General features: G+C 40.1%; 2 protein-coding genes across 2 annotated transcripts in view; both read right to left on the bottom strand.

Annotated features, from left to right (window-relative positions):
- Positions 1–6,553: 6,553 nt before the first annotated feature.
- LOC122998352 lies at positions 6,554–23,431 on the bottom strand. Its single transcript, XM_044375196.1, has 4 exons — positions 21,006–23,431; positions 18,533–18,659; positions 13,938–14,822; positions 6,554–12,257 (listed from the first exon to the last, which is right to left on the bottom strand). Exons 1-4 carry the CDS (start codon positions 23,203–23,205, stop codon positions 11,669–11,671), a joined length of 3,801 nt encoding a protein of 1,266 aa, XP_044231131.1. The 5' UTR covers positions 23,206–23,431; the 3' UTR covers positions 6,554–11,668.
- The window catches only part of LOC122998523, a 17,951-nt gene continuing 15,614 nt past the window's right edge, over positions 23,279–25,615 (bottom strand). The window contains exons 3-4 of the mRNA XM_044375455.1: positions 23,441–25,126; positions 23,279–23,285 (exon numbers count right to left, since the gene is read on the bottom strand). Coding sequence (XP_044231390.1) covers positions 23,279–23,285; positions 23,441–24,465 — 1,032 coding nt within the window. The 5' untranslated portion in view covers positions 24,466–25,126. The remainder of the gene's footprint in view (positions 23,286–23,440; positions 25,127–25,615) is intronic.

The raw sequence follows: 25,615 nt of genomic DNA, 5'->3' as shown, positions 1-25,615 counted from the left end.
TGGACTCTCTTTTCCACTGTGTTTTGCATTACGCAACTTCAGTCCATTCATTAATGCAGAGTTGCCACTTTTCTCAGAGTCAGAGTCTTTTGTCTTTCTCAAATGGGGACAATTCAAACCTCAAAATAGGCACTCAGGCTTTGCAAGACAGTTTGACAAATCTGACAAAAACAGTATTACACAAGTTATTTGTAAATTTGCAGACAATAGAGAGACAAAGAATGCTCATGCCGCCATCTGGCCATCCTATCCTATCCTCCTATGAATTTCATCCATTTCAAGTTGTGCGCTCAGTCACGACAAAGTTTTCTCTTTGTGTTTCTTGATTGGGCTTTAGCTTGAAGGCACTGCCTAAAATAAACAGAATGCAGCATATAGTTATTCTTCACACGGGGTTTTGCTGTAGGTACATTTTACTAATGGCATTAAGATTACATATATTAAATCCATTACAAAATCAGTTTGAGAATAGTCTAGCACTTTACTTTGAGACCTATGTTCACTGTGTGGGCTTGCAGGTGGAGTGTACTCTTGCTGCAATCTCACTTCAGGTCTCTTTTTCTCTGTTTGAATCTTTCTATTTCTTCCTTTCTTCCTTAGAGTGACAGCCTGCGTGTCAACAGTGTTGAACCTTGTTCCCGTTTCCGAAATTCTGAAAGATTCAAGATCCCATTTACATCATTTGAATAATTCAGCTCAGAAAGATGTTATTCGTTTGATTAAAAACATCCCTCTGTTTTCAGACACTCCATCCTGCACCACTCCCATGATATTAATGTTGGTGATCATCCCCCAATGAAACAGCACGCTTACTGGGTTAATCTTGCTAAACGTGCTCTGCTCCTGCTGGACCTCTGCTCACCTATATGCTGGAAAATGGTTTAGCTGTCCCCAGCTCCAGTGCATGCAGTTCTCCATGTCTGCTTGTACCCAAACCTGATGACACATTTTTGTTTTCCTCTGCCCCAAATGGAGAACATGTGGACAGGGTTGGTTCAGAACAAATTCATCACCAAATTTGACCTATTAAAGGGTTATTGGCAAGTCCCTTTATGTTACAAATGTGTTTGCGTGGCAGACAGGTGGAGGACCCAAATGCAGACTAGACAGACAGGCAGGTAGAATGAGAAGGTTCTAATGCCCAAAACACAGAAAAACAGCCTTACCAGGTCATAACGAGAAACGGCGTATAGCTGGTCAGTGCATTACCATCTAGGTTGGATTTCTTTAGTAAGGGTATTACAACAGCTCTTTTGAAGGTATCTGGAAAGATGCCTGTTTGAAGAGATGTATTTATAATGTTCATGACTTGAAACACTATTGAACACCCGCTTAAAAATGCTCTAGGTACAGGGTCAATACATGAGGTGGAGGAGTTACACTCATTGACAGTCATGCAAAGCTCAGTTAATGTAATACAGGTGAATTTTCCCATGGCTACATGAGCAGCTGGTCAATGGTGGAGAATAATATTCTAGATTTCCCAGTATTCTCTGTAATAATTTTGGAAAAGTAATTCTTTCTTGTTAGATGTACTACTTTGTTATATGCAGTCATGGCTTCTTTATTACAGTGAAATGTGAGCCTAGTTTTCCTGCATTTTCTTTCAGACGCCCGACAGATTCTCTTGATCTCATTAATACTGTTATTGTTTAACCATGGGGAGATTCTGTCAGTCGACCTCTTTTAACTTTTAGTGGAGCAGCAGTATTTAAAGCAGATGACAATGTATTGTTGAAATTTTCAACCATGTCATTTAAAGAGCAGTCACAACCGTACGGCTCAAATGATCTCATAATATTAAAAAACATTGTTTCAGCCTTGTCATTAAGGAAAATTCCCTTTTAGTCTTTGTTAAGATTAGGTTGGCATCAAAAAACACACAGTGATGGTCTGAAATAGCTCATTCAAATACTAAAACATTATCAATGTTTAACCCTTTTGTTATTACTAAATCTAGAGTGTTACATGCTGATGAGTGGCTTCATATACATGTAGGGTGAGTTCAAAACTGTTCAGTAGATTTACAAGCTCCACAGCTTTGGAGTCATTCTTTTTATTAATATGAATGTTTAAGTCCTCATTCAGGACTGACCATCATATCTAGTGACACCAGTGAGCTCTGAGAATTGTTGTAGGAGTAGTGATGAATATCCTTGTGGTCGACATAATGTAATGATAGATAATAATTCTGCTTTGAGTTCCAAAGCAAGATATTCAAACGATGTAAATTCACCCAAGTCAATGCCATTACACACAAACTGTGTAGGGAAGATGGCTGCAATCCCTCCTCCTTTCCTGTTTAGTCTGACGGACTGATAGAAATTATAGTTTGGAGGACAAGCCTCTATCAGTGTTGCTACACTAGTAGTGCTGTTTAGCCAGGTCTCAACTAAAAACATACAATGCATATTCTTTTCAGTTATCAGATCATTATTAAAGAAGGATTTGTTCGCCAATGATCTGACATTTAGAAGCTGTTGGGATTCTGTGACAGGAAAAGAGACTGGTTCTGGTTGAATATTAACAAATTTAAGATTATTGAAACACGTAACAGATGATCTGTGATTGCTACGATGTGTTTAGCCATGCCACCGGCTGTTTAAAGTTGAAATAAACAATATTTAGCCGTATTAGTTGTCAGGAAACAACTATTTACTATGTAGAGATATCACACAGTAATGGCGTCCTTACCACTGAATGAAGTCACACTCCCTCTGTGTGTGTTGTTATCCAAGCTTCCCTATTCTTTGTTTTGGTAGCCGTGCCATCTGCGCGTGCATGTTAGTGCATGTGAGTCCCTCTGTGTCCTTCGCGTCCCTTTCCAAGATGGCGGCTGCATCACAAACTTTCTCAAATTAACAACATTTGTTTTGGTCTGAGATGTTGGTGCTATAGTGCGACATCTAGTGGCTGAATGTCATGTATTGCAAGTTTAAGATCACCAGTATGTTTAATGAAGTGGCATGGGGTCATCTCTTGTGGACACCTGAGTGGTGATGAGTTTGGTTTTTGCTGTTTTCACTAACACCTTGATTGGTGAGTGTGGTGGAGGGGAGAGAGAGGGGGGTTGTTGGGTCCCTGATTGGAGGAGAGCATTCAGAGACATTCTCTGACCTTGATGCTTATCCACACATTCTTGTTTGTGTTTAGCATCCCAAGGGCATGACGTAGATTGTGCTAAGGAGTCTGGATCCAATGATGTTTGCATGAACCCCATCAAGTTTAAATAGGTCTTTACAGTTCCAAAAGACACTGAAGTTGTCAATAAACTTTATCCCAAGGGTGAGGCACGCTGATGTCAGCCATGTATTCAGGCCAAGGAGTCTGCTAAAAGATTCAATTCCTTTCCCAAAACTTGGTATTGATCCAGAAATGTATAAATGTTGCAGTTGACAGTCACTCAGTTTTTCCAGTGGCAGGGTAAAGTCTTTTTTCAAGATCTCAGAGTCAGTTTTCATTTGCAGAATGTCGATAGATCCAGAGTGTATGAAAATGTTCATATCACTTGGATGTGTAGAGAGGATAGTTGGCAACATCTCTGTTAGCTCCCTGACAGATGTGTTATCCACAGTTAGATTTGCAGTCTAGAGTCCTCAATCAGAATAGTGTCTGGATCAGGTGCAAAGTTAACAGCACTCTGGCCCTCAGCCTAGCACTGGTTTTTGGGCTATTTCTCAGGTTTTGGTTCGCCTTAATGCTAGTGATGTGATTAGCTTCCCTGTGTTCAGCATCGTTAGTATTAGTCAGAGGATAGTACCTGTTATGCAATGAAATTTCAGGTGGTGGAGTGAGTGATGAGTTTAGGATGGAAAGTAAGAAATCTAAGTAAACCCAATGTTGATTCTTATTGATTCTTTATAAAAAAAAATCTGAAACTAAAGAGCAAAATTTTTAACGTTAGTGGGTGTATTTTAACTCCCTGAACAAAACACAATATAACTCTAGGGCATCTATTCAGAATAGCTTTTTGTTTGGGAATTTTAAAAAACTGAGTAAGTGGAGAGAAAATAATGACCTCCATTTACAGCCTGTATTGATCAACAACCCCATGAGTCCCTGCAGACATATTATAGTTGCTTTGCAATAAAGAGTTATTGCTGCCTCTGTATGAGGAGACCAACAAAAAACATAAAATAGAAAGGCCCATACATTTATATTTAATCTGAAGACTTCTTTGAAATCTGACTGTCATCTTTCTCATAGTGCACTCATCCTGAAAAGTTTGTTCAAATTACTTTAAGAATTACAGTAAATCTGGTCTTATATTTTTACAGACTGTGTGACAAACAGACTGTGTCATCTGGCCCAATAAATCACCACAGTCCCCCTGGTGGCTGTGGAACTGGCACATGGATTAACTATTCATAATCGTAGTCTCTCTCTCTCTCTCTTTCTCTCTGGCCTTATTCAAAGTGCTCTAATTAATCAGCCTTAAATAGATGGACAGACCTACATTACTGACACAACTCCTCATACACCATGTACTATTCAATACACAGATGGCACCACAGGCTGTGTGTGTGTGTTTGTGTGTGTTTGTGTGTGTGTGTGTGTGTGTGTGTGTGTGTGTGTGTGTGTGTGAATGAAGAATGAGGAGTGTAATCATAAACAAAGATATAATAGTGGAATTCTTGTGACCGTAGTTGGGCAACAAAGTTGTGTGTCACTGATACATTACAACAATGTATTCCTAGTAATGAGTAATCAAATATACTGCTCCATTTGTGATATCAGTGAAATCACAATGGCCCTTAAAATATTACAGTACATAATAATAATAGTGTTTTTTATAATTAACCCTTCTAAGTATGAGATTGCAGTTGAAATTTCCAAATGACAAGGAAGTTTTAGGTTTCTTAGTTAAATCTAAATAAATGAACCTCTTACATTATCCTTTTGTGAAAGGTAAATGTCAGGTTATAATAATTTTGATCTTATTTTTATAGCCTTGGCCATCATCTCTATCAGTTATGATAACATTGTACTCACCAGAGTAATTACTGACATCTGGGAACATTTTGCTAACAAACTCCCACAGGTCAAGAAACTTAAGGAGTCAGTTAGGTTATCCAAACCCCTTTATTTGGATGTGAAACTGAAAGTGAGCATACTTGAAACGTTGCTAATAATCCCTCACTGCATCAGAATAATCTGTACATACATTTACGGTAAGTATGGTAGATTAAAGGATAGGTTTGGGTTTTTTCAATTCTGTCTTAATGCAATATTGGTGTGCCAATATGTACGTGGAAATGGGCCTTGGCCCATATAAAAATTCTTCTCTCCATACTGGCCTTGCAGCTATTCTCTCCGAATGTGACCACACTGCAACAAATGGAGGACAACATCTACAGCCCTCATTCTGTGCAAAAATGCATTCCTAAATTAAGCTGAAGCTGAACTGAGGCTTCAGCAGTCTGAGTTAGCTAGATCAAGTATATTCTAAGGTTACAGTCTGGTTAATACAAAATCTCATCTTTTTGTTTCCGTGGACTAAAGTTCCTTGCTGAGCTGTGGGAGTGGGATAAATTGTGGTAGTGTTGTTTAAGTCTGTTGCCGTTATCTGGCTTTTACTACTGAAGACAAGCTCAGACAAAACTTCAAAGTGATTATTGCAGATTTTAACAACCTGCTCTGACTCTTTGAGTGTTTTGGTGTATGTGTGACATCTCAAAGCTGAGTTCTTATTGTCCTCCAGACCTCGACTTGCTCCCGCCTCTGCGCCTAAGACATGGAATATGGTTTGCGTCTGTGTTTGAAAGAAACAAGTGATGGACAAATATGTTCCAGAGATGAGAGATCCTGAAAGGACCAAGTTGTGGCTACAGCTGTCAAATGAACATAAATACACTGAGTTCAATTAGAATCTGTTCTGAATACACACACGCTCGGTGTGCCCATTGCTAGCTAGCTTACAGCTAATGTACAGTTGATATTTTGGCTGTTTGGGGAGAATAAACACAAATAGTCCAGAGGTCAAATACATACAAATGAAGTGAGTTTGCAAATTTGCTTTGTGTTCTGTTTGAACACACCTTTATAGTGTAGTTGCATTCCAAGAGAATAGCTTCATGATCAGTATGGAGAGTGGGAATTGTTACAGCGACCAAGACCTATTTCCATGTACATAATGGCACATCAGTATTGTATTAAGACAACTTGAAAAAAAACCTGAACCTATCCTTTAATGTTGAATCAGGAAGTCAGTCTGTAAACCGTGATGGATTCACAACAGACAGTTTAATAATTGAACTGTTGAGCTTTTGTTTTCTCTGCCAAATACAGTAAGTTTGGTTAACCTGGGGGTTTTTCTTACAACCAATAGGAATGAATAATGTTATAGAAAAAATAAGTTGTGATGAGCTCTGTTAATCCTGTAAGGCTTCAAATGTGCCAGTGTGTAAAGATTAAAGCTGAAATAATTGATTTTTGTTGTTGTTGTTTGTGTGTATGTGCATGTGTGTTTTCTATTTTATTTATTTGGGGACGGGGCAACAGTAACTTTACTGAGACAACAGTAAACAGACCACAGTGCATCGCATTCCACCATCAAGTTTAGTCTTTATTTGTACATTAATGCATTTCAACAAGGCTTGGAAATACGGCACACAATAAGATTTCACATAAATCATCTTTTTCCACTGAGAATCCCTCTCAGGTCTTAGTTCTTAATCACCAATAAGCTTTAACAGTGATCAGCGTTTATATGAACAGCAAAATATTACGCATATGGCCTGATGTTACTGGATTTTAGAAAATTCAGTGAAGGATGTGTAGAGTAATTTATCCTTAATATATCACAGTGAAACTAGATGTCTTGCCACAGTTTAATGTGAGCAAAAACCAAAGATTGTTTTATTGATAAAAACAGTGCATCCCACTATCTGGCTCGTCCTCTCACTTGGTCCAATTTGTGTTCGAAGATTTTCTCAGACAAACATCCTTTCCAATTAGATAATATGTCAGTGCACCACCAAAAAGCAGGTTTTCAAATGCTACACAGCATACTGTAGGGCCAAATGTTAATATATTAGAATAAATCCCACACAGGTTACATTTAATGAACAGTGTCATGTAAACAGCCTTTTCAGAATGAGACGTCAGCCAGAAGGTAGGGTCAGTGTGACGAAAGTGTGTGTAAAAATAGGCAGTGTGGACCCACAGACAGTTCATCCAGGTAGTATATATAAATGCCATGTCCCTGTCCCATTTCTACCACAAGAAACACTCAGCTTCAAATAAAAAGCACAACATACATATCACATTGAGATGCTATAGCAGAGCTGGCAGAGAATCACCAAGAAAAACTGCCTGAAGCCCAACTGTGGAGCTGCAGGGGAAAACCGGCTCTGCTAAACTTGATTTATAGCCATATCCCAAATAAAGTCTTTCTTATGGAATAAAAAGGATGAAATATAAGATAGCATCAGTGAAAATGATGTCTCTCATAACACATACACCTGCTCTATGTCTTTATATTGCTCATATGTGAAACGTGGGTGGAATCCGTCCAAACCACGTATATTACCACAATGTGAGCTTGGCCACTTCCAAATAAGAGCTAATTCTGTCATGTTTTTAAAAGATATGCTCCCTGATTTTACTGCAATCCCAGATCCCGGAACACATGGCTGGATTACTAACAAAGCAAGCACCTGGCACGTGGCCCCAGACCCCCAGGGACCACAAAAGTTCCAAGTTCATTGTATGTCAAACATTTTTGGTAATTTTCTTTTGGTAATTGCAAATTTGTTGGAACCACTAAAGTAAGATATCAAATAAGGCATGTTCTGCTTTAGTACCTTATTTTGTGATCCACTAGTCCATATTAGTTTTAATACATCTGTTATTTTAGTTTGTACCATTGTCACAATTCTCCATTTAGATTGGCTAGTAGGTGCGGATTAACTTCTAGTAACTGGACAATATAACTGAAGACCTGACGCAAGTCTTTCTTTATAGTTCTTAAATTAATGTGCCAGTATTAACAAGTACAGTGAGGTTTAGCTAAAGAGGTTATTTGTGTCTAGCTCCTCAGTGAGAAAATTTGGTTTCAAAATGTGTTGTGTGTGTTATATTTGCATTCATTTGGACATTCTGATCAACTAATGGAAGAGGAAAAGTGAGGATTTTAAAATTCAGCTTTGTTAGCTGCAGTGAGGCCTGCAGGGTGTGAGGGACAGCTACAAGGCAAAAGAGGGAGGAAATGTGGAGATGTGAAAGTTTTGGTAAACGAGTGAGAGGGAAAGAGAGACAGCAAACAGCTAACCTGTCTATCTGTGTGTTTGTGTGACAGAGGGTGAAGGAGAGAGAAGCTACAGCCAGTGAATGTGTGTGTGAGAGAGAAAACTATGTATTCTCTATTCTTTTAGCTTGTGTATGTTAGAGGGGAACTCCACTGATTTGAAAAAGTTGTATAAAGCCTTGTGGGAGGTTCACAAAGTGTGATAAATTGCCTCCAGTGACATAACTTGAGTCAATGTCAGTTGGGGTTGAAGACTGCAAGTCTGAAAATGAAAACATTCTTGGGGTGTGGAGTTAAAGGAGCAGAACTTTTGCACACCTGTAGATCAACAGGTGCGTCGGAGAAGACCATGGGCCAAGTATAGTAGAACAGAGAACTCCCACACACTGTCTTCTGCACTTGCAGTTAGAGATTTATTGGGAACATTTCGGTACACAGACCTGCATCAGGTTATATTCTGGGGGTGTGGAGTTGGAGAGAAGTGAGTTTAACAGACAGATCTGTACAGTCAAGTAAATCGAGTCAAGTTGCATGATGGGAAATGAAAAAAAAAGGTTGATATCTTTGGTTCTGCTCCATCAATTTTGATTTTTTTTTTTACTGTCATGAGTCGTCGACGCGTCCAACAATGTTATAGGAGTGCAATGTTAATCTGTGGCTTTCTTTTTTAAAAAACTTTAAAGTCACAGTAAAACAAGTTACAGCATCTTTGTAGATATTTAATTCAAATCCTTCACATTTGATTGGACCACTAATGAGTGGGTGTGGCTTAGCAAATGCATTGCAATATGGAGCTGCAGGGGTAAATGGAGCTTCTCTTCCAATTTGAAATTTTTAACAAAATTTTAGAACAATATTTCATGATATTTAAAACAGAAAGTGGGATTAAACATTAGTCATTTAAGCACTGGTATGTTTGATTTGATTACATGTGGCATTTTGTTGTCAAGTGGCCATGGTATAAGTGGGACAGTACCATCTAAATTGTACTTTCGGTGATTGCATTATATTTGTGTTTATATGGTACATATTCCAAAATAAATTTGTGTTAAATCAAATTACCACAAAATAACTGACACACAAAAAACCTTGGGCCAGGTAGTATTATTCCAGCACAGGAGTATGGGTTTGCTTCTTAACATTCACTTCCCAAGACATTCAAACTGTCAAATACAAAGACCTGCGGCTTTAAAAATACAGTTGACTAATGAAGCACTTTATTCCTCTGTGGATGTGCTTGTACATCTGTGCTCAAAAGCATGAGACAGAAATCCATCACTGACCATCATCACCAAGAGTTAAGAGCATTTCAATGTTCATAATGGCAGTTAAAGCTGCACAAGGCAATCATTTTTATTATGATTTTTTTCATTTTTTTTATTTAGCTTTAAAAAAAAAACACCCATCTTAATCCATCAGTCTCAATCAAGAAATATGATTCCAGCATCCCCACAGTGGATTCATCCTCCAAATTAGATTCTAGTGTCATCACCTACACCTCTGAACACACGCTAATAACTAAGCTGACTTGGAAGTTGTCAGCATTCAAACAGTTACTTTTCGTTTCCCCAATTTAAGTGCAAATAGCACGACTAAATCTGGCAGCCCATTTGCCTGTCAGGACATGACTTCCCACACAGCCTTTCATAACCACATCATTCTTATAACAAAAAATATTGTTGTTCAACTGACAATAATTTCCCTTTGTCACATTTGTAGTAGAATACACAAATCTGATAGCACTGTGCTCTCTTTTAAAGGTGCTACCTGTATCATTTTTAACATCAGTAAGTTATTACCACACTCATTATGAGACATTGGTATAATTGACAACAAGACCACTGCTGGGATGATTGGCAGCACTACCTGCCTCCACACTGCATTTTACATGTGCCACCACATTGTGTGACTTGGATTTGGAGGGAAATCTTCTGGATTGCTTTACTCTCAGTGCAAACAGAGCTAAAGCTGTCAAATTTTCTCACTCTGACAAATGGTGGAGAGGAGTGAGAGGCAAATGGGAGAAAAAAAATGTTTCCAACATGTTTATCCTCTTCAGTAAAGCCAAAGATGCCAGGCCAGAAAGGGGATTATGGGAGATGAAGTCTTTATTTTGAGAAACACTATCACTAAAATACCACTTGTGTGACACAAAGGCTATCAATCATCTCAACCATGGTCTCATTGATTAGCCATTAGAAATTATTACCAAGCTACCTCTGGTGATAAAGTGATGCTTTAAAAATGTAACATATAGAACCTCTAAATGAGCATGAAACTGCATTTACAATTAGTATTTGACTGTATAAATAAAATTTAACTTAGTCATTATTATACACATCACTCAGGCAACACTTTCCACATGTGAAACATAGAATATAGCATTAATCTGTAAGCATATTGCTCAATTATTACATTCACAATTTCAAATCTAATTGATAAATAAAACATTTAAATTAAATGTTATTACTAAATCCTTCCATTATTTGTTCAGTTTTGCACATTCCTCACATAATATATATCACTCTATAATCATCTCAATGTTCCAAAATATATTATTAACACACTGGTAAATACACTGTAAAGTTGGATGTGATTATAAAATACATTGTACACTGTAAAGTTAAACCTCAGTCAGTTTTTAAAAGTCAATTTTTAAAGTACATACATAAGAACAAGAGTTAATGTGAGGCATAATATGGGGGAATGAAGTGTAATTTGATATATGAAAAGGCCTGAGAGACATTTACATTAGGATGTTAGTTGTTGGAGTCCTGCAGAAATTCTTTGCCTCCAACTATAATAATTTTTATTTGTTACAGTAATTGAATTCCAACATTGTAATGTTTGATGTAGGTGACCAAGCCAAATTATTGAGAATGCCTATTATGTGAATCCTGTTTTAGGGTGGATTTATCTTGCAGTTGTGTTTGTCCTGTACAGTACATTCAACAGAATAAAAAACTCACAGAACTATTAATTATTTAGATAGAGAATAATGTGAACATGTAACCAATAGACCAACCCTGTGTTCCAAAAGCTGACTGTTGATAAAACCTATTAGGAATGACACTGTGCATATCTTACCTAAATGTGGCTGTATTTCCACATAATCTCAACCTGAAGGTTTCTGTTAAGCCTGAGTCTCACACTGTCTCAAATTTTAACTGATTATATACGTTAAGCTAAGAAAACGTAACAATTAACTAGTCTTTTATGCAGCCTTTACAAGGTCATAAGAAGGCAATGGCAGCAGCTAGATGCAAATTTCAAAATTTACAGGAAAAAAGCTGTAGTTGTTCACACCATCAGTTTCTACAGAACAAGTTGAAGATCTTTTCTACCTTTCTGCAACCACCTCATCTTCAGATGTTGGAAAGCTCCTCCCAAAGGGTTGGACACCAACCATTTCACTTCAAATCAACCAGATGACGATGATGACGGTGATGATGATGAAGACGATGAAGATGAAGGGGAGGGTCTATGAGTCTCACCTCCTCCCAGTTCCGTGAACCTCACCAATGATGATGATGATGTCACTTCCTTCTCTTTCTCTTTTCTGCTTCCTGTGCAGACTGACCTCTGGGCCGGTTTAAACTGCCATGTAACCTTCTTTGTTGATGATGACTGCTCTACTGTTGACTGTTGCTTCACTGTCTTAGTGACAGGCTGAGTTGCCATGGGAATGGCTGGTGTCGCTGCCATACTAGTGGTAACCCCGGTAACATTCCTCGTTTTGCCATTGTTGTTTCTGTCCTGTTCCGTGAAGAGCTCGCTCAGCACTTCAGGTTCAGTGGTTTCTCCAAACAAGTCCCAGCCCTGTTCAGCAGGCAGCCGCCTGGGTCGCGCTATGCCAGCAGATTTGGTGCCAGCAGCAGAGATTCTAGAGCAGCGACTGGGATCAGAGTCAGAAAGATCTGAGTCCCAATCGCTGTCTCCTGCCACCGAGCCACAACCCAGTACTGACAGGTCAACAGGGCCAGAACCTGAACTCTCCGAGTCCGACTCCCTGGAAAACATGACAGACAAAAAAAGTAAAATATTGCACCACAATATTATTGTACTGCAGTCACCAAAGTTGGCATTTACAGCCTATCACACTATATTTTAAATATATATATTTCTGTATTTTCTACATAATATTTCTATAGTATCTTCACTCTGATATATATTGAAATAGTACTTTAACACTGTTTTTAAAAATGTTGCAGAAATCAGAAGTCTGAGACAATCAATCTTAATATTACCAGAAATTACGAAGTGATTATTGGTGCTGAATTTCAAACAAAGAAGAACACACACTTTCATTTAAAATATTCTATAATTTGTTTGTAATGGAAATTAGATTTAAAAATTGATGGCTATAAATCAATGTATGTCTCAGCATGGAAACCTAATTCCAAAAAAAACGTAATTCCTGAACCGGACACCTCCACCATCCAATATCCCCAGTCTGAGCCAGAAGTTCAGTCTACTTCTAATGAAGTGCTTACTGGATTGTTGAGCATCATCTGAAAGCCGCTTCCCCCTCACCTTTTGTGATATCAGAACTAGGGAGGCTGCATTTTTTGTAACTTTTTGAAATTGATAATCCAGTCCTAAAAGGTAGGCAGGATTTGAACTTCCCTCCCAAGCTCTTCTTATTATTCGTCTTCAAACAGCTCCTCCAGTTCTGTCACGTTTCATATGTCCACCAAATACCCCTCTTTATGGCCTCCTTGAAATCCTCCCACATCTTAGTTTTTGCTTCTGCAACCACAGAATCTACAGTCATTGTTGCATCCCTTCTTGTGTGTTCTTCTGCTTCCTTCACCACTGATGTCCACCAGCAGGTTCTTTGGTTGCCACCAAGACAGGCATCAGTGACCTTCTGGTCACAACCCGAGCACCTACCACCACAGTGCAGAACATTTGAACATTTTTCACTTGGATTCTATGTCGCTAAGTTCCTCCCATATGTAGGAACAATTCATCTGGAAGTGGGAACTGAAAACCTTGCTGTCAGGGGCATGAACCAGAATTTCTCAGCTCACCTAAGTAGAGGTAAAATGGAATGTGAGATTGACAGATGGATTGGTGCCGGGCCAGCAGTAATGCAGCTGCCGTACTAGACAATCCTGGTGAAGAGGGAGCTGAGCCTGAAGGCAAAGCTCTCAATTTACTGGTCAATATGCATTCCATCCCACACCTATAATCGTGAGCTTTGGGGAATGACTGAAAGAATAACAATGTAAATACAAGTAGCTGAAATTCTTTTTTTTTTTGAGATAGGATGAGGAGCTCAGAGAAGACCAGAAGAAGCTCAGAGTAGAGCCTCTGCTCTTTCACATTGAAAGGCGTCAGTTGAGGGGGTTTAGGCATCTGACTCAGATGCCTCCTGTATGCCTCCATGTTGAGGAGATCCAAGCAGACCCAGAACATACTCAACGGATTATATGTTCTATCTGGCCAGCAAATGCCTCAAGATTCCCCAAGGGGAGATGAAGGACATGGCTCTAGAGAAAGATGTCATAAATAAGTAGCAGATGAATACATTGATGGATCCAAATGGATGGCTGGATGAATGCATTGCTAAATTAACAAATTTACTCTGAAATTCTATTTTATCATAGGTATTTCTCTGATCCACCCTGAATTACAAACAATGAAACACAATGGGGCTACATTAAATACACAAAAATGAACATACCTGCCACTGTAGGGGGAAGTTCCCTCAGGGCCCAGGAGGAGGCAGTCTGGAGCAGCCAGGTAGACAAAGCTGTCAGTGCACAAAAAGTCTCCTTCTTCTGGTTTTTGGGGGGCAAGGTGAGTCAACTTGGCATCCTGATCCCTATTTGACTGTTCCAAGTGTGTTTTCCTGCTATCCAAGTGTTGCCATACACTGTCTTGTTTTGTATCATGGGTGGACATTTCCAAAACGGTGGGGTTTTCACCGTGGGAGCCAGGTCTTGCAGACACAGCAAGGTAAACAAAGCTGTCCGATTGGACAAAAGGATCTAAGTCACCACAGTCCAGTCCTGAGCTTCTGATTGGCTTCTGATTAGGATCTAGAAGATGTTTGATTGGCTGGTTAGAGGGAGACAGAGGAAGAGGGGAGTCAGTTCCCATTAGGGTTACTTTTTTCCTGGGTGGCATATCTTCACTTTGTGAGGCATTTGCAGTTGTATCTGTTTGGTCCAGTGGAGTCTTAATGATTGAAACCACTCCTACTGTTTTATCATCTTTCCTTCCATACCCATCTTTCCCTCTCACTTCTTCTAACCCCATCTTTCCACGCACGTCCACCTCTCTTTCGCCATCTCCATCGATGTCATCGTGCGAGGAGCTGTTGAGGAGCGAGGGGTAGCACCACTGTAGCTCTGCACTCTCTTCCCTCCCCCATTCCTTTAATGCCCCATCATCCCCATCCTTCTCCAATGATGTACTGCTGCTGCCTAGATCAGAACCACTGATTGGCTGGTCGCTGTCAGAGCCTGCCTCCTCCTGGCTCTGATTGGATAAGGAGAGGAAGACGCCACTGGAATCTGACTCCAGCGTTAGGTTGGAGTCTGGAGAGCTGTCCTCTTTAGTGGAGCTAGAAAAAAGACAAGACAGTCAAGTGACTACATCCCCATGTGTCTGCTTAGCTGTAACTTCTAATGCCCTCTGTATAATTGGGTACCACTAGCACCATCAAATTTGTCATAACCTACTTTTTCAGATCAAGGCCATTGATTTGTTTTGTTGTCTCACATTGCACTTTTATTTTTTTATGGTCCTAATTTGAAAGCTTGCACAGATGTCTTGGGTGATGGACACATCATTATGAATACATTAGCTCTTTAATTTGGCGAAGGCTATGGCAAGGATTAGTTTATGTCTTCATTCATTAGCCAGGAACAACACACATTCTCACCGCTATTTGATTGTTATAATGATTTGATACAGACAGATCCAGGAAAGGGCACTTTGATACTTTGGTTACTTTCACACCTACTTTATTTGGGATGTATCAAAAGAACCATGGTGTGGATTGTGAGTAACTTGAATAATATACAATACAGAAAACATATACAGCTCAATTTTAATAATGAGATCATTAGAAAGAGATTATGTGGTGAAAAGATAATCAGGTACCACTTTCTGATAAGGCATTGTATATAAATGTGTTATAAGATGTAACTAATAGATGTAGTAATGTTTAACACATCATTTACCAACACTTCATAGATCAGTTATTAATGAAAAACATTTTTGTTTTCCAGGTTGTGACAAACCATTTAGTTGGTGTTCATTTGGCTTTTTATTTAGAGATAATACAGCCATAAATGTTATAAGTTGTAAATAAATGGATTTTAGTCCTCTGAAGCCCTTTTCCAGAAAGTAAGTGGTCACCCAGTCCAACCAAAGGTTGTTCTTCTCTAAAGCTCATAACTGTTCTATAAAGAATTAGTAAATGATTTAACAGCCATTGATAAACCCATTAGATACAACTTATAAACATTATAAAGGATGGCTTTTTGGCAAGGAGTACTGATGTTAATTCTTGTTCTTGTCTTGTACTTACTAAAACCATAGATAATTATAATATAATAATATATAAACTTTATTTATATAGTTACAAAGTGCACAGTTACAAAGTGCTTTACATGGTTAAAATGTTTAAGTACCACAATTACGCAGTAAAATCAGACAATTAAAATAAAATAAAACAGAATAAAATAAACCTAGTATAAGATACAAAAATAATAAAAAATAAAAACAATAAAACAATAGTAGTAATAGAGCAGATAAGATATGTTGGAAATAAAACAGTGTGGTATCAATTAAATATAGGCCTTTTGATAAAAGGTAAGTTTTGAGAAGTGATTTAAAAGATGTCACTGATTCTGCAAGCCTCAGATCTTCAGGCAGGGAGTTCCAGAACTGAGGGACCTTGACTGCAAAAGTCTTGTCACCTTTAGTCTTGAGCTGTGAGTTAGGAACAGCCAGAAGTACCCTGACTAAAGATCTGAGGCTGCACTCTGGGTTGTAGGGGAGTAATAACTCAGCAATGTAGCTAGGCGCTAAGCCATGAAGTGCTTTAAAGGTAGTTGAAATAGGGTTCTCCATGCATCTTCCAGCAAAATGCAGCTGAATCACTTGCTTCTCAGCTCGAGGACAGTAAATTTCCAGAGGAAAAAAGGGGACTGGAGCACACCGATTAATTCACATCAGATCAGTGTTGAAACGTAAGTCTGTTTGCACAGTTAAAGTCTGTGAATTAATCAGTGTGCTCCAGTACCCTTTTGCCTCTGGGTGCTTAAAAGGTAATCAGTAAAATCTTAAAATCGATTCTAAAACTGACTGGTAACCAGTGAAGAGAGGCTAAAACATGAGTGATTTGTGGACGGGGAGCCAAGATGTTCCTGTAAAATTTGTTTTGATTTAGCTGGAGAAAGTTTTGGGACATCCAGCACTTAAGTTCTGACAGACAAGATAATAAATGATGAAAGTTGCCTTCTTAACTGGTAGATAGGGTTGGGAATAGAAAACGGTTCCAAATTAGAACCGAATCCAAAATGCCGGTTCTGCTTATCGGTTCCTGAACAAGGTAACCATTTATTATTGTAAACAAAGGCTTTTTCAGATACAAGCAAGCATGGCTAACGTCACAACAGTAGTGAAAGATGGACAGAGGTAAATGCTCAAAAGTCCGGCGTCACTTTATTAAAGAATACAACAAGGCAAAGTGCAATGCATGTGGGAAGCTATTTAGCTATAAGTCAGATTTGACCAAACATTTAAGGCAGCGTGGCGTCAGTCTGAAAGAATGTTCAGTGTTATGTGTTGTGGTCTCCTAACCTGAGTGTGTCATCAGGCAGCGCTAGCAGTCACACTAATACATGTTAACGCTTAAAAAAATACAGATAGGCCTATTTTTGTTATCTAAACATTTGACCTCTTTTTTTTCTTTTTTTTACCATATTGGAATTGAAACTGAGAATCGATAAGAACCGGAATTGATAAGAAGAATCGGAATCAATAAAAATCAAACGATACCCAACCATAATGGTAGATACTGCATACATTGTATGTCCTCTCAGTAAAAGTCCCAACCCACAATTGTTGCACAACATCATTTCAACCTGTCATTCTAATAACAGCCAATGTTATTAGAATATCTGTACTTGAATATTGGACTGTGTAGAGCAGAAATTCTCCTGTGCAACAGTTTGAGTCTTTCAATAATGCAACTGATTAGATTAGCAGGTTGGAATTACAATGCCAGTCAGCCTTTTTGGCTTGTTAGTACAAATCCAGTGTCTTATCTCTGAAGGAATACAACTTCTGTGTTTTTTCCCTCTTTTTTTTGGAAGGTCATCAACACTGTACTGCACACACATACCAAATATGCCTGTTCAAATCCCAAACTATGGGCAGAAGCTGTTTACCCATAAGAGATAATGATAATGTCACAATAATGATGCAACAAAATAGCCATATAAAGCATTAACCAGTCCACCATGACAACTCTATGAATGTGAATTTGGATCTATCTCAAATATTTGGTACAGTTAGCAAACACACACAAATCGCTTCATACACTCTAAAATGGTTGAAATTGGGAGTCAACTACACTAAAAAAATAACAGAATTTACAAAACAGCCAAATGTTGTGCATGACTGCAGCAAAATAACTTGTTTTGAAAATGACAATAGTAGGCAATGTTACTATTCATACTGAGTAATTTGTGAGATTTAAGACTTTGCCTTGATGTTGGGGACTGACCAGAATTCTTCATTGTATTCTTAGCTCATTACTACTATGTCACTGTTCAATCCAGTTACACAGCAGTTCATGAAATAGTAAAAATATTAAAATAGTAAAAAATATAAAACAAAATTAAATCTATAAATTTGTGTGCATGGACATGAATTTTCCAATTTTTTTGTGACACACTTATGACTTTTCAAACTGGAATTCAATTAATAATTAATTAATTTAAAATATCCAAATTTCCTAATAATAAATTAGGAAATGTATTATTGAGTTGTATTAAAAATGTAATAAAATCTAGTAAATAGTAATGTACAGTATTGTACAACATTATGGTTTCGAACTGAACTGAAGATCTAATGGTATTGTGACCCTGTGTATTTCTACCTCCCTCCAAATGTGACTTTGATCAGATCTTCATATCTTGGCTGAATTCACACCTGGATTTTGTCCTCTGCAAAGACCTTTTATTTACACAGGATGCATATCAATATCAAGTAGAGAAGAGTTTAGAGTTAGTGCCAATACCATCTTTGAGGACTTACCTTGTGCCAACAGTGGAAGTCCCAGCGGTAGATTTGGTTGACCAGTCCACAGGAGGTCTGTCTGTATCTGTAGATGGTAACCCCATAACGTTTAGCTCCAAACTGACCTGGGATCTGCTTCCTACTCCTGGAAAATAGAGCACACACTCAACTCAATTAAACAAGAGAAACAGGAGAAACAATCAATACATTATGCTGTTCATTCCCCTCATGGCCAAGCCTTTGTCAATGTTTGCAGTCATCTAGTGGCTGTTGTAAAATTTGTTCATTGCTGTAGCTGAGGCCTCTACAGGATTAGAAAGCTGATGTCACACATGCGTTTCCAAGAGGCTGTTTTTGTTAATTACAAGAGCTTTTACAAGAGATTTGCATTAGGCCATAAGAATTTTGAATATGAACACATTAGCCAGTCTCAGTCTTGACTCCAAGCTCATTACTCAACAGCATCTTAAGGCGAAGATGATTGTAGCATCTATATTGGGAAGCTGAGGTGTTATTGAAGAGTGTCTTTATGTAACCAATTAATATTATGAAGTTCATTTTCATCATCAGTATTTTATCTTTACTAGACTTATGTTATCCTTTTAATGATCTCAATCTAAAATAATGTGCATGTTTAAATTAGTTGTGTCCACTGAACTGAATGCTGAACTATAAATTATTTAAAAAGCCTGGCTTCTGAGGTAATAAACAAAGGTGAGACAAAACAAAACCTAGATTGCCTTGATATTGCCAAAAACCTCTTGAGTCTTGACATGTTTTCAAGGAAAACTCACATTGAAAGTGACTTGTTTTTCATAAATTCTTTTTTTTAAATGACTTTTTCTCAAAAAGAAAAAATTAACCATGTTTTAGAGATTCAGGTTCTGTGATCCCGTCAGAGGTTCTCCCTTACCTGCCTCATTATTCCTTTCTCAAGTTATAGTACAGCACTGTCCTGATATTAATGAGGAGAAAATACTGGAAAACAACATCTATGGCTGGCAACTGATTAATACATCCGTTCAGAACAATGAACAGTTGCACTTTACTGCTACTAACTCGCCACCTGTTATTTTGGTCCATGTGTAATGAAATAATTCACAGCCAACATCCAAGCCAAACTCTCAGACACAAACGATACAGAGCAACTGCTGTTCAGTGGATACAGTATAATAATGTTACTGGTTTAGTCACATGATGTAACAAGTATAAACAATGTTTGCAAAAATGTGAATGAATGGGTTTCACTGCACAATGTTACATCCATTAAGAAAGAAGGCTGTTCATTGTTACAAAGGGCAAAAATACATTATTACATTATCTAACATGTTAGTGGCTTAAAAGGCTTAGTTTTATTTTTACTTTATCTAGTAATATCAGTTATTTCTGATAGTGAACTTTTCATCCTTGCACCTTAAGTATAAATGCTAACATTTCTCAAATGTCAGAATACAGTCACTTCGGAACAGGGAAAAAAAGTACCCATTTATGATTATTATGATATAGTAATTGATATAAATAATAAGAGTATGCATATATTTGGGGGTAAGGTTGGATTCCCAATCAGGCACAGTGGGCAACTGCCCCAGGGTCCCAGACCTCCAGGGCCCCCCAAAACCTCAAATTCATCTTTCTATCAGTTGGTTTTTGGTAATTTGGGTAATTGCACATTTTTTAAAGACTGTACAAATTTGAATCACTAATGTCACTAAAGCAATATATCAATTAACATGAGTCCTGCAGAAGACATTTACTATTGTTGTGTAGCCAAACGTTTAAATTACAACAGCTAATGTACACATAGAAATATGGGGCATTATCATTATTTTAGCAAATTTATTCTAGTCTATGGGAAAGTAATTAAGCTGCAGTATATATGCTGTGTAGTCTGTACTTGGGAACTTGGTGAGGACAAGGAATACGCAATGTTCAGAGGGCACGAGGTGGGAGAAGTGGTAGGGGGGTTAATGGGGCCTAACAGCAAATTTCTTGCCCTGAGGGCCTCATTATCAGTTATTTTGGCCACAGATGGGGGATTGACAAGAGACAGATTAGAGAATAAAAAGAAAACAGAATGGTTTAAAAAATCGAAGCAGCAGAGGTCAAGATATTCTAACTTTTATTCCCCACTATGGGTTAAGCTCCAAAAACCATAGACCATACATTTCCTATAATGCAACCATCAGCTTTATAGGAAGGCTCTCCCTGAATGGTAAAATCCCACAGCTTTCTGTTATAAATTTGAAGTCTCCAAGCATAAGCCATGATTACCATGATGACATCACTATGCCATGACGTTATACAACCTATGTTTTCATAGGTTCAGTCACAGTCTCCATGACGTGTAAACTGACCTTAATGTGTAAAATCAATGGAGAGACTCTTAAACAAGTCGTTAATGTAACTTCCCAAGGATAGTATATTATTGCAGGTATATGAAGGAAAAAATTGGAAGAAAGAAAACAAAACAGGAAAGACAACTAATATCTACCTGTCAAGAGAGCAGCTTTCTCTCGCTGTGGCCCAGGGTGTGTTTGGTACATGTCAGCTCGTTCCCTCTGCGGCTCCAGCAGTGTTTGGTATAAATCCTGGGTGTCCCTGTGGGGCTGAGACAGGTCTAGGTGCTCCAGGTCAGAGTCCAGCTCCCTGGCTCTCCTCTCTAACTCTGTCAGGCTGAGCTCCGAGGCTGCCGAGGAGGGGGGGTGGGAGCCCCCAAAGCCCACTGGGGGGCGGAGGAGAGGCCAACGTTGTAGGGAGCCTGAAAAGGAATCTGTATCACCTCCACCTCCTGCTCCTGCTCCCCCTTTCTCCCAGCCATCATCCCACAATGTGTTGACCATCTCCAGCACAGCATCCCAACTCTCCATCCCCTGTTCCTCTCCAAATGTTCCTCCTTCTCCTCCCTCCACCTCACCTTCTTCTTTCTCTAATTTAACCACCACCTCCTCCAACTCTTGTGCATGCTGTTCTTGTATTCCATCCTTAATATTAATACCTCTGTTTTCCACCTTTTCACCCTCAATTTCCCCATCCTTTTCCGTTTTCACCTCCTTGATTTTGTTTCCGTTTTCTTGGACTTTTTCTTCAATCCGTCTCTCAAACTTTTCTTGTTTGGTTTCTTCCACCAGTCCCTCACCAACAGTAACCTTCTCTTTTTCCTTACCCACTATCTCCTCCATTTTGTCTTTCTCTATTTTCCTCTCCTTCTCTCTCTTCTCTTCCTTACGCTTCCTCTCCTCCCTTGCAGTCTTCTCCTTACTCTGCTCTCCTTGTTTCTCCCTGCTCCTGGATCTCCTGGGTTCTTCCTGATCTCTGCAGACCCTCCAGTGCTCCAAGTTCTGCTCCTTCAGGGAAGCTCTGCCCACCAAATTGGCTCCCTGTCCTGGATCATGATGGGAGGGCTCTTTAAGTGAGCATCGTCCCACGATACTTGTAGAGTCCATTGCGTTTGATAGCGGGTTCTCTGAGAAGTGGCCTTGACGGGGATGGAGGTGGGAATGTGGGCGCCTCTTCTCCAACGCTGAGAGGACAGAGGGGAGAGGGGGGAGGATGGGGAGGTTGTGGAGTGCCCCACCCTGCCGAACAGTCCTCTTTCTGACGATGATTCGACGAGGCCAGGTGGACTCGATACCCTCAGTGGGGCCTGCTGACTCAAGGTCTGCAAGCCCTCTGCTAAGCCGAGGGCTGACCATACCTGGTCCCAGCCCTGTGGCTGTGCCAGGTCGAGTCCTGGAGCTGGACTTGGATGATTTGGACTTCTGGGATCTGGAACCTTTATCTATGTGGCCAGACACAGTTTTATCAATGTCCAAAGGCTTTTTCTCAGCCTGATCTGCAGGGGCAGTTTCAGTTTTATCCTCAGTCCCAGTTCTTATCTGAGCTTTATCTGTAGTCTTGGTGCTGTTCTGGGCTTCACTGACAAGCCCAGTCTCAGTGTTACTCTTAGTCCCTGTCTCATTACTCACCCCACTGTCTAGTACTTCCTCAGGCTCAGATGTAGGAGCAATCTCAACTTCTGTCTCAATTTTAGCTTCTACTCTGGACTCTAATGCTGAACCAAGCTCATTATTAACTTTAGCTACACCTTCAGTTTCTGTTCCAGTCCTATTCTCTACCTGTCTTGAACTAGATCTAACCTCAATCCCTGCTTCAATTTCTGGCTTCATCCCTGGACCAGATCCCACTCCAATCACAACTTTATCGTCAGGCACCACCCTGTTCTCAATGTCAGTCACAGTTGATGATATAGCCTCAGCAATAGGTTCTGGTTTCGCCACACCTCTTGCAGTTTTTTCTCCACCCCTTGTCCCTCCCCTGTGTCCCTCCTTATTCACAGCAGGAGCCACATTTTCTATCTGCACCCCAGATTGCACTTTTCCTTCCAAATCCCGTCCTCCAGCTCTTGTTTTCACCTGGGAGCCCATTCTTGTTTCAGACCCATTTTTCATGCTAGCCCTGGTATTGTCATATTTGTTCCAACTATTTTGTTCTTCTATCCCAGCCCTAATTTCAGCCTCCAACATGTTTCCCATTCCAACTTCACTAACTAACCTTGGTCCACACCCAGTTTTGCTGTCAACTAACACCAAACCGACACTCCCATTGTCAAATTTAGAAACTATACCCCCACCAACAGATTCAGGTCCAACCTTTGACCCTGCTCTATTCCTACCCACAGCACCAGTGCCCATTCTTGGGGCAGCACTTGGGGAGGGTGAAGGTGAGGGCTGGGGGAGCAACAGGGGTGTTGTGTCTAGAACTTGGTCAGACTCTAAAAAGACAGAGTCTCTGTCTGAACGCAAAGGAACTGGTCGGCCATACCCGAAGGTCCCGAAAGTTGATGTTTCCCTCCTCTCCCTTTCTCTCGCTCTCTCTCTCTCCAGCCTCCCCCTCTCTCTCTCTCTTTCCCACTCTCGCTGTGCCCACCCTCTCTCCATCTCCCTCTCTCTTTCCCTCTCCCACTCCCTCTCTCTCTCACTCCGGCCCCATCCTCCTCGATCCCTCAGGTCCTGCTCAAGGTCATGAGCGGACAGTTGGACCAGCGGGGCTCGGTAGGGGGACCGTCTAAGCTCCTGGGGTGGGGACAGCCTGAGGCTCTGGGTTTGGGAGTAATGCCTCGGCTGGATGACATGCGGAGGGGAACAGCGCAAACTCTGACTCTGACTTGGACGAGGTTTGGCCGGTGAGAAAAAGACTGGAGTATGGTAACCTGAGGAGAGAGGTGAGCCAGAGAAAGGGGAAATGAGGGGGGAGGTAAGAGAGGGGGTCTGGCCCCCAGGGGGAGGGTAGTGCCCCGGATTCAGATATCCCCCTCCTCTGTCCATCATTTCAGTTGTAGTAAGCTCCAAACACTCCATGTGTTTTGGAGGTGTCAAAACTTTCCAGGAATGTCGGCCATCTCTGCTCTTCGTGCTGTCTCCATGGTGATGATGATGGTGGTGGTGGTGGTGTCTCTTCGATGATGATGAGGATACTCCTGGCGCTGAGAATGAGGAAACAGAGGGAGAAACTGATCGGGTGAAACGTCCTGGCGAATGGCATCCACCACCATCTGCATCCTGAGCCTCAAGTTTCAGTGAATCATAGATTGCCCTTTCATCCAGACGGCGCACAAATGAGGGGTTCGGTGTTAATGAGCGAGGCTGTGTATCAAACATGTCAGCTGGGGACCTGCTAACCCTGAGGGAGCCACTTGCAGAGTAGCTGAAACTCCCTTCGCCTCCATCATCTCGCCGTATGGACCCTCCGTGGTGGTGGTGGTGGTGATGGCTGTCTATTTGTTGATTAATGCACATAGTATCGTAGATGGACCGCTGGGGTACGTAGCCGTCTCCGTATCCCCCTTCCATTCCCCCATCACGCCGTCCCACTCCCCCATCCCCAGCTCCATGTTTCTCCAGGCAGCAGGAGCTCTTCCTGAAACACCCGGGACGGCTAAGAGGTTTGCCCATGACAGGTCGGATGGCTGACGGTGGGAGGGGTTGGTGGGAGGCACGTGTGAAGCTTGAAGCGTGAATTGTGAAGTCGTTAATTTAACTAAATCTGAAGAATGTTGCTTTTAGAAAATGCAAGACACACGGCAGCTGGCACTGGCAGAGCCATGGAAAAATAAAACAAATGGAGAAATGTCAAATTCAGAATTCCTGTTGAACCATAATCCCTATGTTTTAATGAGCAATGAGAACAATCTCATGATAAAAGTACTGCAGTGCTGCAAAACAATAATTTTGTCAAAAACTCCATGGCATAAAAACAACATATGTCCAAATGAACTTTAGAATTGGAATCCTACTTCAAGAAATATTCCAACCAGATTTTTAAGAGGAAAAAAAAATGAAAAGACAAAATACATCCAGTTTTTTGTGTCCACAGGGTTGCTGTTCTTAGCTCATCTTCTCTCCCACTCTCTTCCCTGGCATGACTGCATTTGTATTTATTCTGGTTGTTTATTGTTCTGTCTGTCTGTTCAGAGCCAATTAAGTCTTTATCCAGTGAAGCGTTTGTCAGTCAGACACAGAGTGACAGAAAGACCGAGCCAAGTAGATGGAGGATTGAATCCAGTCAAAGCTTCTCCTCTCCTTCTGGCTGTGTTTGTTGCTTACTGTCATCTGTCTGTGGAAACAAAGCAAACAAAAAAGATATGAACGGAAGACGGCTTGAAGAAATCTCTCCACAAATATAAAATTAAGACATCAGTTATAATAGTTATAATCTTTGCTATAGTTGCATGTCCAATTAAAGGGGCACTTCACTGTTTTTACACATAAAGTGCTCTTGCCAAAAAGAGTGTGAGTGTGGCGCTGAAGGGAGCTTTCTAAAGTCGGAGAAAATAAACTCGATGACGTCATTGGTTATTTCAGATTACACTTGAGATTTCAAATCTTTTAACGGAGAGCCTGTGTTAAAAACTCGAGATGTGGTGTTTGAAAGAGTTGTATTATGGGAATTGTAAGATCCAGTGTTTCATGAGCTTGACCCATACTGAGGACTAAACCTCAGGATATCGCAGCCCCTACTGCTTCAATTTTGACCATTCTTTTAAGTCCCCAAATTTAATGAAAGTACAATGCTAAATTGCTGAAGTGCCTCTTAAATTTCAAT

This window comes from Thunnus albacares, chromosome 15, assembly GCF_914725855.1.
Source record: "Thunnus albacares chromosome 15, fThuAlb1.1, whole genome shotgun sequence".
Taxonomy (NCBI): domain Eukaryota; kingdom Metazoa; phylum Chordata; class Actinopteri; order Scombriformes; family Scombridae; genus Thunnus; species Thunnus albacares.
The sequence above is the reverse complement of the archived record's forward strand: the minus strand, read 5'-3'. Positions and strand labels throughout refer to the sequence as shown.